Raw genomic sequence first — 17,769 nt, forward strand, 5'->3', positions numbered from 1 at the left:
CAGAAGGATTGGTAAGGTTCAATTTAGATGTTTGCAAGGATTTGAGTGTGGTTGATGAACATGGAAGTAGAAAAATTGCTTTGGGACATGGGCCTCGTTTGGGAAGTGGCTATTTTAGTAGGCTATTTGACTTTTTGGCTATTTTAGTAGGCTATTTTAGTTTTTGTGTTTGGGAAGATGAGATAGATTTTATTTAAGTTGTTGTATTGAAAAATGTGTTGAAATGATGTTTGAATTTAAAATGACAAATTTATCCCTAAAATTATAATTTTTAAAATTGATATAAAGGAGCAAAATGGTAATTTAGCTGTTGATGTAACATATTGGGGCTGTGACAGTGTAGGCACAGCCTACACTGTCCGGGCAGCAGCCTGTTTTTTTTTTTTTTTGAAAAATTATGAACAGTGTTATTTTTGGGCTTTTTTCTCAAATGAGGCTAAAATAGCCTCATTTCGTGCTTCCCAAACAGCGCCCATGTACTTCATGTGGGCACCTTGAATTATTCCTTGAATGTGATAATTTGAATTTGCCATTTTTTCACTCTCTTTCTCTCTCTCTTTTTTTTTTTTGTTTTTGTTTTTTGCTTTTTCAAAGAACGAAAAAGGCTAGGTAGGATGGAAATCAAGCTATTAATAAATAGAAATGTAGCAAATTCTCGCCAATTGTTCAAAATCAAAATCTTTGAAATCCAAAGGGAATTCATGGTTTCACAATTCGTTCCCTTTTATTCCTTACTCATGCCATGTTCTTTATTTGTTCTTCTGGCATGTTCTTTCTTGTCAATGATCTATTCAGAAGGCATTTCAATGAGCTTTTCTTTGGTCTTTTTTTTTGTCCCCTTGTCATTCACAAATTCAAGATCTAAATAGAAATTGAAAAGAAAAAAATTAACATTTTTCCCAGGTCCTGAAAAATTAAAAACAAAAATCCAAATTACCAGACTCCAATGGTCCAAATGCTCTAGCCTAGGGCCTCAATTTCATATTTGGTATGGAGCTTTGAAAATCTTAAACAGTTATTGGTGTGAATTACTTGATGTGATATACAAAATCAGTCCCATCTTAATCCGATCGAATACATCTTATTAGTACGTAATATTAAATTATTGTCCTGCACAAATATATATAGGATGATCATATGCTATATATATTTTTTTGGGGTACAAAATTTTGGCTAGCATTTGCAATTCAACTTCAAGGATCACATTCACAATACCCAACTGATGAATACAATTTCAAACTTGAATTAGGGCCCTGTCTCTCAACAAAGCTTCAACTGCTTTCCTCCCAGAAACCAGAGCCCCATCAAATGTAGCACTAGTCTGATGATCACCACACAAGTACAAACCCGGCATAACTATCGGGTTTTTCATTAAATCCGTGGGCGGGCTTTGATTCGGTTGTGCAAACCCGATCCGATAAGTTCTCAAGTGCCTCCATGACCCAACCACCGACTCTCCAAACCAACCCGAAAGCTCTCGAACAACCTCAGCCGTCAGATCCTTGTCCTCCCTGTCCTCAAACAACCCGATAAGTGACACGGAAACCAATGCCTTCCCGTGTGGGCCATACGACGGAGCCACATTCGTTGCGAAGAACATATTATTGACAATTCCTCTTCCCGAGCCGTTGAGAAACAGAACCGGGTCTTGAACCGGGATTTGATTCGGGTCAGCCGAGAAGTACAAACAAACCGCGCTTCGAACCGGTTTCTTCTGAACCGGTTCACGGTTCAATTTTCCCGCCAAAAGCTTAACAGCTTCTGGTTGTTCAACAGCCACTATGACTCCAAGCTCACTCCTCAACACCTCTCCACTCTGCAACGTCAAGATCGCCGAATCGGATTCGAAATCGATCGAAACGACTCTCGATTTCAACAGTATCGATTTGGAGGGCAATTTCGAGGCCAATTGTTCGGGAATTGCCGAAATTCCCTTCGCCGGAAGTGTATTCTCGCCGAGAGAGAGACACTTGAAGATGAAATCGAATAGTCTCGACGTCGTTTCGAGATCTCGGTCGAAGAAAATTCCACCGAAGAACGGCCTGAAAAACCGATCGACGATCGAGTCGGAGAAGCCGATTCTCCTCAGCAAATCAAGGGTGGAGACCTCGTCAGAAGAGAGAATTTCACCGTCGGATCTGATCAAAACACGAATTCTGGTCAACGCGACGAGGAATTTGTCGACGATTGTGCCGATGGGATTGGTTAGGGTTTGAAGGGAGTCGGTGAAGTGGCGTATGGGATCGGCTACGGTGTGGAAGCGTCCATCGTAGTAGACCTGAGCTCCTGAGTAGAATCTATGGAGATCTAGGGTTTCGTAATCGAGAAGTCTTCGGGCTTCGGGGTAAGCCGTGATGAAGATCTGGAAGCCGCGGTCTAAGAGGAAGCCGTCGACGAAGTCGGTTCGGACTCTGCCGCCGACGGCGTCTGAGGCGTCGAGGAGGAGGAACGGGATGTTCTCGGAGCTAAGCCGAGTCGCGGCTGCTAAACCGGCTAGACCAGCGCCGACGATGATGACTCCGGTTTTCTTTAGCTGTAACGACGGTGGCGAGTCGACCGAGATTTGTGAAGATGCTCTCGGTGGTTTGAATATGCGGTGGCGGTGGTAGGAGGAGAGAGAGAGGAGAGAAGGGTTTGAGAAGGGAAGAGAGAGAGCGAGAGTCATCTGGTAGATCATGAGCTTGTGAGAGCGTCATGGTGTTTCCAATTTCAACCATTGGTTTGGTTTTGTTTGGGGGTGTGGTTTTGATGATGCACGTGCATGGCTTATCCATTTCGGGTTCAAAATCTCGAGTTTTGATTTTCTTCACATTTAAAAATTGAGCAATATTACATCCTCAATTTTTTTCCCTCTAAACCCTCCCAATATGGTAAATATGAAGCATTTTTAAAAAAATTATAGAATTACTTAAAATACGGGCACATGACATTAAGGGTTGTTTGAATATGACTTATTTTTTAGTTTATTTATTACAAAAAAATATATAAAAAAATAAAAAAATAATACGATAACTTATAATAAATAAATTAATAAACAACTTATTTAGGGTAATACTCAAATTATTCCTAACTTCAAATAAAAATCATAAATTTAAATATTTTTTTCGATTGTTAAAATTATATTTATTGTTCAAATTTATAATATAAATATAATTTGAGTTATTCATATTTAATTAACTTGAATTTTTAAATAAATTATTTTCCCAATAAACTTTATAAAATCTACTCACCAAACCAAACAATTCCTTTCTAATTATATATTAATAAAAGTGAAGTAATCTCCATCCATGTTGGTCAGAGATGTTGTATTGTTGGATGGGACCATCTTCTTAAGGATGTGGTTTTGATAGATGTATTGGTTAGTGGTGGGAGATTCAACAGCTTGAGTGCTGAGAGGGAGTTTTTATGAGCATTAGGACTGAGTTAGGTCTAGGTGTAGTAATAGGCTGTTCTATGGGCCATGGTGGAAAGGGCTTAGCGAGTGGACCTTAGTGTTAGCTCGGTCCAAATATGGTTACAGTCACCACGGTCGGAGTGATGATAATTAGTTCGGTCATAGTATTCGGAGCCAAGGTATTTGGGTTTCTTATGGTGGACCTTGCTCTTGTTAGCTCGGTCAAAGCTTGCTGTAGTTAGCTCGGTCTCAACAGACAAAATCGAGGTACAAGTGAACAAAGAGCCGAGCTATGTGTTGCATATGAAGGCGCTGGATTAAGTATGACAAAGGGCTAGTGTTAGCTCGATCATACTGTCATCCAACTGAGGTAAAACCATCTCACTTGGTTTAAGCAGTAAGGGGGGTGTTGAAGGATAAACATTATCTTTCAGGAGTGTGATTCCTAGGAGGACTCTACATGGAGGAATAAAAGTCCTGCTAGGATTGTGCCAGGCAGAAACTATAAAAGCTCACAACATAACCTATGTAGAGGTAACACAACTTTGATTTTCAGAATACACAGAACTTTTGTCTATTTGTCTATTTTTCTGACTTAAGCATCAGAGAGGTATCCGGCACACGCCCGTTGGCTAATTCACGTTTGTGTTTTCAAGGAATAAAGCGACGACGTTTGGAGGAGCGCAGACTTGATCAACAGGATTATATGAGGACATTATTTCGTGCTCGTACAATTGGCGCCGTCTGTGGGAATTCCACAAAGAACAAAACCTCTTGATCAAGCTTTTCTCTCTAGTTGGAAGCAATGACGCACAATGAAGACTTGCCACAATCAGCTATTGATGGGCAAACTCCGGAGGGGGATGAGAGGTGTGAAGGTTTGCCTTCTATCCCTCCCATAACGAATTTAGAACCCCAACGACAGAACCCCCGGAGGGATGCAAGGGGGAGACGGGGCGCAGTCCCCGTCGCTCTTAAAGTCCTGAAAGGTAGAGGCGGAGGATGGACCCTCAAGTTCTAGAGGATCGTGTGAAAGACCAAGACGAGTTGATACGAAGGATGGCGGCGGACATGGAGTCAATGAAACGCCAGATAAAGGGAAAAGGAGTGGCGACAGGAAATGGGCACAAAGGCAACACACCCCCTCGACGCTCAGAAGATCGTGGCAGGCATACCACTCCATCGCAAGCAAAAAGTAGGAGCCTTAGAATAGGCGACACTCAATGGAGGACCTTCAGGACTCGTTACTCCAAGTCTGAGAGAACGAGAACTGAGAGGTCGTTTATTGAGGGAAGCACCTATCGGCCCTCGCACACCACCAGACGTCATCTAGGCACACAGAGTTGCCTAGATCATCTGACTTGCGAACTGTGCTTGAAGAAAGGGCCTGGTGGAAGGAGGACACCAGGGCTCGCGACCCGCGCAGAGTTTCAGCCCTTCAGCGGTTGTCCCATCGGACGCATGGGATCGTCGATGTAGGAATGCCAATGCCACGCCTTGCTTACGAACCTGTAGACAAAGTATTAGCAAGGTTACAAAGCTCGCCGTTCGTTCCGGCAATTGAGAACGTACCACTACCCTCAGGCTTCCACCAGCCCAAATTCACCACTTATGAGGGGAAGTCCGACCCCTACATGCACCTGAGCCACTTCCGCCAGGTTATGGCAGTATACCGGCGAAACGAGACTTTAATGTGCATCCTATTTCCATCTAGCCTTGGCGATCTAGGTTTAACCTGGTTCGAAAGGCTACCAGAAGGCAGCATTGCCTCATGGACGTAGCTGGCAGAAGCGTTCGTGACTAGATTTAGGACAAACACCAAGACACCAGTGGAGATCGACCAACTACTCTCCATTGACATGGGCGAAAAAGAGACGTTGAGGTCCTACAACAGTCATTACTGGGAAACCTTCAACCAGATTGGGGATTGCCTTATGAACCTCGCCATTGCGCAATACAAACGGGGCCTGCCAGTCGGTAACAAATTGAGGGACTCAATTACTATGACACCACCCCTTACGATGGAGGCTTTAATGGAGAGAGTGCACCAACATATTCGCATGGAAGAAGATAGCGCCCGTGCTAAGGCAAAATCTGGCACAACAGCAATGCCAGATAAAAAGACTACAGCAAAAGTCAACACGGTAGAGCAACCTAACAGGAATGGGTGAGGCAGGCGGGCCAACAGAGAGGACCCAGGCAAAAGGAGGTTAAGAGTCCGCACTGCCATTACCACAGTGTTCAAAAAACCAATCTACCGAATTCTTAGTGAGATACGCAATGTACCTTTCGTCCGATGGCCAGCAAAGTTGGAGAAGCACAAAAGGACTATGACGAAAGGTCCCGGTGCACCTTCCATGATGAAAAGGGGCATCGCACTGAAAATTGCATGTCGTTGAGGCAACATTTGGAGGAGTTAGTGGCAACTGGGCACCTGGACCAGTACATAGAAGGAGGAACACAGCCAGCCCCCCAGAACCACAACAACCCAAACGGCATGCCGGTCGACGCTCCACCTCAAGGTGTGATTAACGTAATACATAGGATATGCGAACCTGAGCGGGTATGTGAACTCAGGGGGATGATCAAAAAGGCTGAGCACTTAAGGGAGGTATTAAGTGCACAACCTGCCATCAAAAAGGGGAGAACAGAGGCCATAAATGTCATATCTTTTTCAGACAAAGATTTAGCAAGAATATATTGCTCTCACAATGATACACTAGTTGTCACTCTACGCGTCAAGAATTTTGACATCAAACGAATTTTGATCGACCAAGGAAGCTCATGTGAGATAATGTATTACGAAACCTTCAAATAACTGAAACTGAAGGACAAAGACTTGGCACTTGTAACATCTCCCCTAATCGGATTCAACTCAATGCCAGAGTGACCAGTGGGCAAGATAATCCTCCCAGTCAAGGCAGGAACCATGACGAAACATGTGGAATTCTGGGTATTAAAAGTCCCTTTCACTTACAACATAAATCTTGGGGAAGACATGGTTGCACGCCATGCATTCGGTAGCGTCAACCTACCATCAAGTATTGCGGTTCCCCAACGAAGTCGGAGTAATTGAAGAGGTCTTTGGAGACTAAATTATGTCCAAACAGTGCTTCGTCACAGTAAATGGTAGTTGCGCTGCCAAAGGGTATGTACAGATGATGGAAGAGCCTGAGAGCAATGAACTATTTGCGGATGTTGGCAAGGCAGCTGAACAGAAGGCAGTGGAAGACTTGGTACAGGTAAGGATAGATGAAAAAGACCCAGAAAAGTTCTTTTTGCTCGGCTCGTCTTTGTCCAGCACTGAGAGAATAGAGGTCATGAAATTCTTAACTTTTAACATCGAAGTGTTTGCTTGGACACCATATGATATGCCTGGCATTGACCCAAACTTCATCTGTCACCAACTGAACGTCCACCCAACTGCCAGACTAATTATACAGCACACTCGCAGATCAGCACTCCACCATGCCGAGATAGTGGCGGAAGAAGTGAGAAACTTGCTGGAGGCAGGAGCTATCAGAGAAGTGCACTATTCCAGGTGGATCTCTAATACTGTAGTAGTGCCAAAGAAGAACGAAAAATGACGTGTCTGTGTAGACTACAAAACAGTCAACAAGGCATGCCCAAAGGACAGTTTTCCCCTACCATGGATAGACCAACTGGTAGACCTAACGGCAGGACACAATCGACTTAGCTTCCTTGATGCGTACAGAGGTTACCATCAGATCGCCATGTATGAACCAGATCAGGAGGTCATATCCTTTACAACGCCTAGAGGATTGTATTGTTACAAGGCCATGCCCTTTGGCCTAAAAAACGCAGAGGCAACATTCCAACGGATGGTCACCAAAATGTTTGAAACATTGTTAGGCAGAACAATGGAGGCTTACATAGACGACATGGTGGTCAAAAGCAAGGATGAGAAGGACTATCTCAGGGACCTAGGTGAAATGTTCAAGATTCTAAAGAAGAACAAGTTGCGCCTAAATGCATCCAAGTGTGCATTCGGTGTAGGGTCAGGCAAATTCCTAGGCTTTCTGGTGACCAGCCGAGGTATAGACGCAGACCCTTCTCAGATCAAAGCAATCCAAGACCTTGAGAGGCCCAACATAGTCAAAGAGGTACAACATCTCACCGGCCTAGCAGTCGCGCTCAACCGGTTCATAAGTCGGTCATCAAATAGATGTCGATCATTCTTCCAAGCATTAAAGGCCAAATTTGAGTGGGATGAAGAATGCGACCACGCCCTAGAAAGCTTGAAAGAGTACATGTCTTCTCCACCGTTGCTAGTAACCCCAATACCTGGAGAAGAGCTCTTTTTGTACTTAGCAGTTTCACAGCACGCAGTCAGCGCAGTGTTGGTTAGAGCAAAATGAATCCAACACCTGCCCATCTTTTATGTTAGCAAAACCTTGTTGGGCGCAGAAACCAGGTACCTACCATTGGAAAAACTGGCTTTATCCTTGATGATGGCCTCAAGAAAGCTGTCGCATTACTTCCACGCCCACACCATAATCGTCATAACAGCTTTTCCATTAAAAACTTTATTTGAGAGGGCGAACTTTTCTGGACGAATATTGAAGTGGGCGGTGGAATTGGGACAATTTGATATCAAGCTTCAACCCAGAACCGCAATAAAAGCTCAAGCTTTGGTAGACTTTGTGGCAGAGTTCACACCAGGAAGTCATCGCATCTGCCCAGTTGACTGGACTGGTACAACAGAAAAGGGAATGGAAAGTGCTGCAGAAATTACGCAGCACCCAAAACAAGATGCCCAGCCACATCCCAAGGCATACCGGATTAAAGAAAGGGAGGAAGAGGCAAACCAAGCCATTCCCAGTGAGGAGTCATCAAAAAGCAGAGATTAGAGGCAGTCTGACAGTGAAGATACAACACCTACAGCCGGCGTGGACTTGGAGGAAAACACCGATAACATTTATGATCCCAAAACATCATCCGATCCATCTACTTGCTGGAAACTATTCGTTGGAGAGATGTGGAAACTCTTCATGGATGGAGTATCCAACAGGCACGGTACAAGACTTGGCATAGTCCTCATCACACCAGATGGCCTGATAGTGGAACAAGCAGTCAACCTTGGCTTCCCAGCATTAAACAATGAAGCAGAATATGAAACACTTCTAGCAGGCCTAAAATCAGCACTCTTCATGAAGGCTACCAAGCTAATGGTCTACAGTGATTCCCAGCTGGTAGTAAACCATATTTCAGGTGACTACGAGGCAAAATATGAGAGGATGGCTAAGTACCAAGAGTTAGTCAGAAAAGAGATCATGAAATTTGAAGTAGTACGAATAGAATAGATCGGCCGAGAAGAAAACAGTAGAGCAGACGAACTAGCAGGCTTCGCTTCAATGGCGGATACATCCATCCCACATCCATTACTGATTGACTACCTACCAAGACCAAGCATTGAAGAAACCGAAGTACCTAAGGTATGTTGTGCCGAACTAGGCCCTTCATGGATGGATCACATTATAGTATTCTTAAAAGAAGGTGTCGTACCCGAAGAGAAGAAAGATGCCAACAAAATAAGAGCAAAGTCACAGCGATTTTGGCTCTCCCCATCAATGGCCTTGTACAAAAAATCCTTCACAGGGCGTTACTTGAAATGTGTTCATCCCAGCAAGGTCGAAGCATTCTTGTTTGAGATACACAAAGGCGTATACGGAAGCCACCAAGGGGGAAGATCACTGGCATACAAAGCAATTTCACAAGGATATTGGTGGCCATACATGCAACCAGATTCAGAAAAGTATGTCAAGAGATGCGAGAAATGCCAAAAGTTCGCACACCAAATACATCAACCGGCCAGAGAGCTTCTACCATTAACTAGCCCATGACCCTTCGCAATATGGGCTTGGATATAGTAGGACCACTTTCAACAGCACCCGGCAACAGAAAGTTCTTTCTTGCAGCAACAGACTACTTTACAAAATAAGTGGAAGCAGAAGTAGTCGCCTCAATAAAAGAGAAAGATGTGAAGAAGTTCATCTGGCAGAATATCATCACTCGGTTCGGCATACCCAAGGCTCTAATATCTGACAACGGCACTCAGTTCGATAGTAAAATTTTTAGAGGCTTTTGTGAGGAGTACAAGATAGAATTCTACAATTCTACACCAGCATACCCCCAAGCAAATGGCCAGGCGGAAGCATCAAACAAAGTCGTCTTAGATGGATTGAAGAAAAGACTGGAGAAAGTAAAAGGCAAGTGGGCTGAGGAGCTTCCTCATGTTTTATGGGCTTACCGTACCACACCTCGGCGGTCAACTAGAGAAACACCTTTTTCCTTGGCCTATGACATAGAAGCAGTAATCCCACTAGAAGTTGGCCTTCCCACTATTAGAAGTGAAAATTTTGACCCAGATTTAAATGGAGAAGCCATAGCCTTGGAATTCGACCTTGCAGAAGAGAGAAGAGAAAGAGCACTGGTTCACATCGCCTCATACCAGCAAGAGTTATCCAGAAAATATAACAAGACAGTACATCCGAGGCAATTCAAGATTGGAGATTGGGTGCTGCACAAAGTAATGGGAAACACTCTGGTCCCCGGAGATGGCAAGTTAGGACCTAATTGGGAAGGACCATATAAAGTGGTTGACTTAGCAGGAAAAGGGGCATATCACTTGGAAGACGGAGATAGCAAGGCTATTCCCAGGCCATGGAACACTGTCAATCTCAAACTATTTTATTTTTAGCTTTTCATTAAAGTACTTATAATGTTTTATTTTTTCAATAAAACAAGTAGTTTCCTTTTCAGCACAATTCTTTTCTTCTGTAAGAGTTGTTTTAGTGAGCTAAGGGCAATGAAAGTAGAGTTGGCCGGAATAACCAACACTTCGCTCTAGGTTGGTAGGATCTAAGCTGAAGAAGTTTGGCAGGAACAACCAAACACTTCGTTCTAGGTTGGTATGAATAACCAACTTTGAGCTCTCTTCAGCCGAGATCAGGATCTAGGCTGAAGAAGTTTGGCAGGAACAACCAAACACTTCGCTCTAGGTTGGCATGAATAACCAACTTTGAGCTCTCTTCAGCCGAGATCAGGATCTAGGCTGAAGAAGTTGGCCGGAATAACGAACACTTCGCTCTAGGTTGGTAGGAATAACCAACTTTGAGCTCTCTTCAGCCGAGATCAGGATCCAGGCTGAAGAAGTTTGGCAGGAATAACCAAACACTTGGCTCTAGGTTGGTAGGAATAACCAACATTGAGCTCTCTTCAGCCGAGATCAGGATCTAGGTTGAAGAAGTTTGGCAGGAATAACCAACTTTGAGCTCTCTTCAGCCGAGATCAGGATCCAGGCTGAAGAGGTTGGCAGGAATAACCAACATTTATCTCTCTTCAGCCGAGATAAGGATCTAGGTTGAAGAGGTTGGTAGGAAAAATCAACATTTATCTCTCTTCAGCCGAAATAAGGATCTAGGCTGAAGAGAGTTGGAAGGTATGACCAAACAGATTACAAGGTTAAGACCGAGATAGGTATCTCGCCCAGAAAATGTTATACTTCATGCAAATCACAGGAGAAGCTAAATGCAGGTATGGAATAAACCGAGCAAAACAAAAGATTTTATTTAAGATCCAAAACAAAGTTACAAGAAGATGGACTCTAGCCCGGTTACAAATTCTTGCCAAGAGAAAAGGAAAAATTACAGAATCAAGCAAAAAGGTCATCCAGATCCGCATCTAGGTCAACTCGAACTGCACCACTTGATAGCCCGGTTTCAGCAGGTAGCTCGGTCACATTTTCAACCAAGTCTTCCACCGGTGGCTCAACCTGAGCTGATGAAGCAGTATGGAGACTGCGAGCAGTAGTAACAGCCGGGGTGTCGTCAGGCTCTGGGGATGCCTCCTCTTCCTCCCCAACTTGAAGAAATTTTTGCTGAATGGCATTGGCATACTTCGCCATGTAGCTCGGTATAAAATGTGGAGGAGGGTTCTGAAAGACCTCGGTCTCTTGGCCATGACCGAGCTTCGCCACATCTGCATTTGAAGAATATGTCTTTTGCAGCTTCACATTGTTGGATGTAAGTGGCCTCTTCTTCCTTACAACCCCGGTCTTCAGCATCTTCTACACTCTTCTTCAGCCCAGCGATCTCTGCATCCTTCTTCTTCTCGAGCTTGGCCAGCTTGCACAAATATTTATCTTTCAACTCGGCCGAAGCCTTCTGCTTATCTGCTTCAGCCGAGTTGACTAGTCCGGTGAGTCGGGCTATTTCGGTGTGTAGCTCGACCATTTTCTGCTTGGACTCTTCTAGCTTGGCTGACTTAGCATTGGCCTGCAAATGAGAGATAACAATTATAGTTCGGCCGACCTACCGTGTGGTTTTACATAGTTCCAACACATGCTTGTGAGCGACATGATTCTTCTGCATGGCCTGCAAAAGGAGAGATAACAATTATAGTTAAAATCGCGCAAACAGATGTACAAATTAGAAAGACAAGCAAAGGGAGAACTTACCAGCACCATCGATTTTGTTGCCGAGCAAATGGCTTTCAGCTCGGTGAGATGGTCATGGTGCTCCATATCGGCTGGTAGGCATATGCTCTTGGCGAGGTTAAAAGCCAACGAATGGTCTTTCTCTGCGACCACTGAGTCAGTGTTGGTAATAGCTCGGGTCTTGTATGTGATCTTTGGTACCCATTCTGAAGGGCTAGCCCGGTCAGAATGCACTAGTTCTAGGCTCGGCCGGGTGGATTGAGGAAGCACGATGTCATCTTCATTAATAAGTTGTTGTGGCTCGGTTGTAGATGTTCGAGCACGCTTGCTCGGCCGGGATAACGAGGCATGGGCCGTTGGAAGGACCACCACTGCCTCACTTGTTTGGCCGACTTGTGGTACCTCGGCCTGAGTAGCTGTTTCGGTGATCAAGGCTCGGACAACGGGGCGCTTTGCCATTTCTTGTTCTTTAGTTAAAGGAACAAGGTTGATTTGGGAAAGAGATGGATCAGGTTCTGGGGAAGGTTCTAGGAGGAAGTCTGTTACCCTGGTCTTCCTCCTACTGCTATATCTGTATGTCGGTTCAAAATTGAGTAGCTCGGCCCAACCTCTATCACGGGTACCGGAGCGCGGCGCAGAGTGCGTCTAGATTGGGTTATTGGTACTGTGACTTTAGATGGTTCAAGTCTGCATAAAGAAAAAAGGCAACGGTTAGTACGGCGCAAAACTTATAAACAGAGTAAAGAGCGCACAAAGCTAAGCCGAGGTATTCATACCGGCTACTCCATTATTCCAGTTAATTCGGTCGCCCGGTATTTAGGCTTCCTGGTCTTCGAAGTTGCTCGAGACCCAGAAAAAGTCATCATCATTTATATCTTTGTCCCGTGTATTTTTGATTATTTTCTGTCGGCGTCTTCTGATTCTTAAATAGTATACCCAGCCATCTTCATTCTGGCCAAGTGAATATTGGTGAAAAAGCTCGGCTAAACCGAGGTTGAGGCCAAGCTGGCGATTTAGCTCGGCGATGCCGTTTATTATTCTATATGAATTGGTGCTAAGTTGGGTTGGGCATATTCTAGTTTGCCTAAGGAATTCGCATAGGAGTGGTTGAACTGGGAATCGGAGACCGGCTTCAACAATGGATAGCACGGTAAAGGGAACAAAGCCCTGTTTTCCCCATGGAGTTATATCTAGCTCGGCTAGTGAAAGGTGGACGTCATCAGGGATGTTGTAATCCTTGCGAAATTCTGCAATAGCCCCTGGTGAGTTTACTAGGAATCGATATTTGCCCATGTAGACTTAAATAATGTATAAATTAGCTCGGGGTGCTAGCTCGGTGTTGAGATGACGTTGAGTATCTCGGTTGAGCGTGCAAAGGAGTGCCTGGCCAACCTAGTCAGAGTCTGCAAAGTGGAAATGAAAAGTGTTAAGCCCAGATCGTTAGACCGTGCTAAGTACAAAGGCGAAATAAGTATAAGCCTAGCTCGGCTACATGGGATACTATCTATTCTTAGTTTGGTTGGAGCGAAGAACTTTAGCTCGGCAAAATGAAATGGAAGGTTCTTAGACTGATTGAAACTAAAGGTGTGGCGTGAAGTTTTAGTTCAGTTATTGGGAGAGTTATCTAGTTTGGCTGGCTGCACACCTAAAATACAAACAAGTTCCCTAGTTCGGTTGTATTTAGGCCTAGGGTTGCCTAAACAGGGTTTTAGCTCGGTTACACCACGATTCTAGATTCAAACTTCATGTTTTCTGAATCCAAGTGGTGTGTTCTTAAGCACGAGCCTATGGTTTGGGGGTCTGGTTTTTGGTACTAACTGTTCTTACCCATTTTAGCAAAAATACAACATTTATTTTTGTAAGATATATGAGTATATACATCTATACTATACATATTCACGAAATAAACAGAAAAAGTGAGAATTTGAGTCACTTACAGTCTTAGAAGAAGAAGATGAGGTTCTAAACGATGAAGGTGCCAGACAAGAACACAAGCTTTGCAGATGTTGAGTTTAGGAAAATGGAGGTTTAGAGGGAAAAGAGAGAGAGAAGATGAATAGTGGTATGTTTTCTTCAAAGAGTGGGGTTTTTTTGTGTAAAGCGTGAATTTGGGCGGGACTGTTCAAATTTTGCGAGGTACGAAGGCGGCGATGGTAGCTATATTTGACTAATAAGGGCATGCCACGTGTCTAAAAGAATCGTAAGTGATTCAGGTATGCAGCGACTGAAAAGACGTTTTTTGACCAGACAAATTAGTAGCCCGGTATCAATTTAGCTCAGTTAAAGGCTAACTTTTAGCTCGACTGGTAAAAAGGTAATCCCAATCATGCTACGTAGATGAAATTAAGGGGCAATTGAGAGGGAGTTTTTTTTTAGCATTAGGGCCGAGTTAGGCCCAGGCGTAGTAATAGGCCGTTCTATGGGCCATGGTGGAAAGGGCTTAGCGAGTGGACCTTAGTGTTAGCTCGGTCCAAATATGGTTTCAATCACCACGGTCGGAGTGATGATAATTAGCTCGGTCATAGTATTTGGAGCCGAGGTATTTGGGCTTCTGATGGTGGACCTTGCTCTTGTTAGCTCGGTCAAAGCTTACTGTAGTTAGCTCGGTCTCAACAGGCAAAACTGAGGTACAAGTGAACAAAGAATCGAGCTATGTGTTGCATATGGAGGCGCTGGATTAAGTATGACAAAGGGCTAGTGTTAGCTCGGTCATACTGTCATCCAACCGAGGTAAAACCATCTCACTTGATTTAAGCAGTGAGGGAGGTGTTAAAGGATAAATATTATCTTTCAGGAGTGTGATTCCTAGGAGGACTCTACATAGAGGAATAAGAATCCTACTAGGATTGTGCCAGGAAAAAACTATAAAAGCTCACAACATAACCTATGTGGAGGTAACACAACTTTAACTTTCAGAATACACAAAACTTTTGTCTATTTGTCTATTTTTCTGACTTAAGCATCGGAGAGGTATCCGGCACACATCCGCCGGCTAGCTAACATTTGTGTTTTCAGGGAATAAAGCGACGACGTTTGGAAGAGCACAGACTTAATCAATAGGATTATATGAGGACATTATTTCATGGTCGTACAAGTACCAATTTTATCAATGTCAATGACTATTTATCCAAATTAAACTATATGAGGTTACTTGGGGGTCTCTTTTGAAATGAATTAAAAAAAAATCAATTTATTGATTTATTATTTTATTGGAGTTATATTACTTTTTTATTTTTTTTTTACATCTTTTTATAATAAAAATAAAAACTAACTTATAATTCACACCCAAAACAATCTTTAATGAGTAAAATAAAACTAAAATATTATTGTCGCCAAAAAAAAAAAACAAAAAAAAACTAATGCAGTGTGAAGTAAAGTCTTACCACGCTCAAGCATTAAAGCAGCATATGTGAGGACAGTATTCACTTTTTATTTATTTATTTTTTAAGATGGGTGAAGGCTTGAAGAACAGTCTCACTTCAAAGCTAGTTATTTGAGTTGAATTCATATAAAATGATAAGTGATTTATGTTTTAAAGTGTGTTATTATTTCATTATTATTTTTAATATTGATGCACTTTTATTTATTAATTCACTTAATTTATGTTTAATTATGAATTTAATTAAGCAATTAATTTTATTTTTGTAACCGGAAAAAAAAAAAAAAAAACACTTACAATCAAATTATTGATCACCATGTAAAAAAAATTATTGATCAAATCAAAGAGTTTTTAGTTTTATTAATGGGCTTGGACGGTGGATACAACGGAGTTCAGGTACGTGGTTTTGATGCTTGTAGCGTAGACCGACACATTGACTACTCGTCAACCATGCAGACAATTGTTTTATTTAGGGTAATGCTAGGGACACCAAATTTTCTACCAAACAAATGACCAAATGTCTCACATGAGTGTGGGGTCCGCAATTTTGTGGGCCCCACACCCATGTGAGACATTTGGTCATTTATTTGGTAGAAAATTTGGGACCTCTAGCATTTTCCTTTTATTTATTTTATATAAAGAGTTTCCTTTTTCAATTAAATTAGGTTTGTAATTTTTTTCTATTATTATTATTATTATTATTATTATTATTATAAATATATATGTTATAAAAAAAAAGTAAACAAATCATGTAAATGCATAATTACAAAATTAACCATTTATACACTCCACTATCTTATATGTATGATTAAAATTATTTTATGTGATTAATTCCACCAATCAAATTTACTTAAAAATTTATTTATGCATGTGTATTGATTGCGTGTTTTTGTTTTTATGTAGCAGAATTATTTACTTTGGTAGTTTTTTTCCTTACTTTTATATCCTATCCTATTTCAATTTGCTTCAGCGACGCCAGAAATTCTACAATAATTCAAGCTCGGATTTGCCATTGACAAAGCCACTGACAGAGTGGAAAGAAAGAAGAAGAATGATCAAAATCCTACGAGGAACTCAATCAAAACTTTACAAGCATCAATAGTAGCATAGTTAAGAATTTAATGAAGAGGGGCATAAATTAATAACAATATTAATTTTTTTTTTCATAATAAACAAGGATGTGATATTACTAAACTTAAATGTTAAGAGTTCATTTGGATAAATGTGAATTTTAAATTAAAATTTATACAAATATTGAGGAGTAACTATTTTATAGGTAGATTGGAAAATTAAAAAAGAGAGAAATTCTATAAAAACATATCGCAAAAAAAGTGTCTATCATATGTCGCAATTATAATCTTCGTAATATTTAGTTATAACACATTATAGTGTTAGATATAATTTAGTTATAATTTCTTGTGGTTATTATTTTGGTTATGACTATATATCAAGTATTAGTTAGTTATGACTCATTCTGATATTAGTTATGACCTATTGTAATTTTTTTTTATTATTTTTTTATTATAATTGAAGATGTGTTGCTTGATTATAATTTATATAGTGGTCATTTTAGTTATGAATGGAAAGAAACACATGAAAGATAAATTCTACATGGAGGATAAACTCCACGTGTCAAATGTAACTAACAATCCAATAAACTTCATAGCTTCATTGAAATTAATTATGTTTGCATGTCAATAATGATGGACATTGTAACGCCCCAAAAAAAGACACATTAAATATAACCCAAACATTTGATAATAGCTATATAAATCAGAGTAAATAATCATTTCATTACATGAAGTTAATGATACAAAAAAATTTAACGTAAATAAATGTCCTATTGGCTTGACTTGGTTACAACAAAAAAAAGTTTCGCTCAATACATTTTAAGCCCTTGGCTTTATAAAAAAGAATAATCAAAAGTAAAGAAACTCTTGCTTCCAAGAGTCCCTCCAAGCCATTGCTTTGGTGAAGGCATGTCACAAACACCTGAAAATGTTATTCCCAAATAGGGTAAGCCACAACTCAATATGAAACATTTAGCACAATATATGAAATTTAGCAAAGGTATAAGTACAAAGAGCGTATATAATGCCTGTGATAAAACTTCCACGATTTATATACTCATAAGACATCAAATCTCAAATCATAGTCCGGTTTTCTCCAATTCATTTTCAATTCATTTATTTATCTCAATTCATGAGTCAATTTTAATATTTTTCAACAACCAAACTGAGACTACAACTCAATAGTTTTCCAATCATACAAATCAATCATAAACACTTCAAACTGCCATTTTTCGGATATTTCGTCTGCGGGATCGACATCCATGTATAATTTCAATTTGCCATTTTACGGATATTTCGTCTGCGGGATCAACACCCATGTATAATTTCGACACTTTCACTCAGGACACTCTGGCTAACTTAATTATAATGGAGTCCATCCCCTTTCTCTTCCAAAACAATGGAGCGCATCCCCTTTCCACTCCCAAACAATCATTCATACATATGCAATGTATTTAAATACAAAATT

General features: G+C 41.4%; 2 protein-coding genes across 2 annotated transcripts in view; one reads left to right on the plus strand and one right to left on the minus strand.

The window, feature by feature from the left end:
- LOC114314090 (ABC transporter G family member 1) overlaps positions 1-16,477 on the plus strand; it is a 33,388-nt gene extending 16,911 nt beyond the window's left edge. The window contains exon 8 of the mRNA XM_082900127.1: positions 16,202-16,477. Coding sequence (XP_082756253.1) covers positions 16,202-16,333 — 132 coding nt within the window. The 3' untranslated portion in view covers positions 16,334-16,477. The remainder of the gene's footprint in view (positions 1-16,201) is intronic.
- Positions 1,039-2,715, minus strand: LOC114314091 (FAD/NAD(P)-binding oxidoreductase family protein). The gene has a single exon (XM_028260535.2). The coding sequence runs from the start codon at positions 2,675-2,677 to the stop codon at positions 1,235-1,237; it is 1,443 nt and encodes a 480-aa protein (XP_028116336.1). The 5' UTR covers positions 2,678-2,715; the 3' UTR covers positions 1,039-1,234.
- Positions 16,478-17,769: the final 1,292 nt, after the last annotated feature.

Source organism: Camellia sinensis, chromosome 12 (assembly GCF_055761805.1).
Source record: "Camellia sinensis isolate YWXY chromosome 12, ASM5576180v1, whole genome shotgun sequence".
Taxonomy (NCBI): domain Eukaryota; kingdom Viridiplantae; phylum Streptophyta; class Magnoliopsida; order Ericales; family Theaceae; genus Camellia; species Camellia sinensis.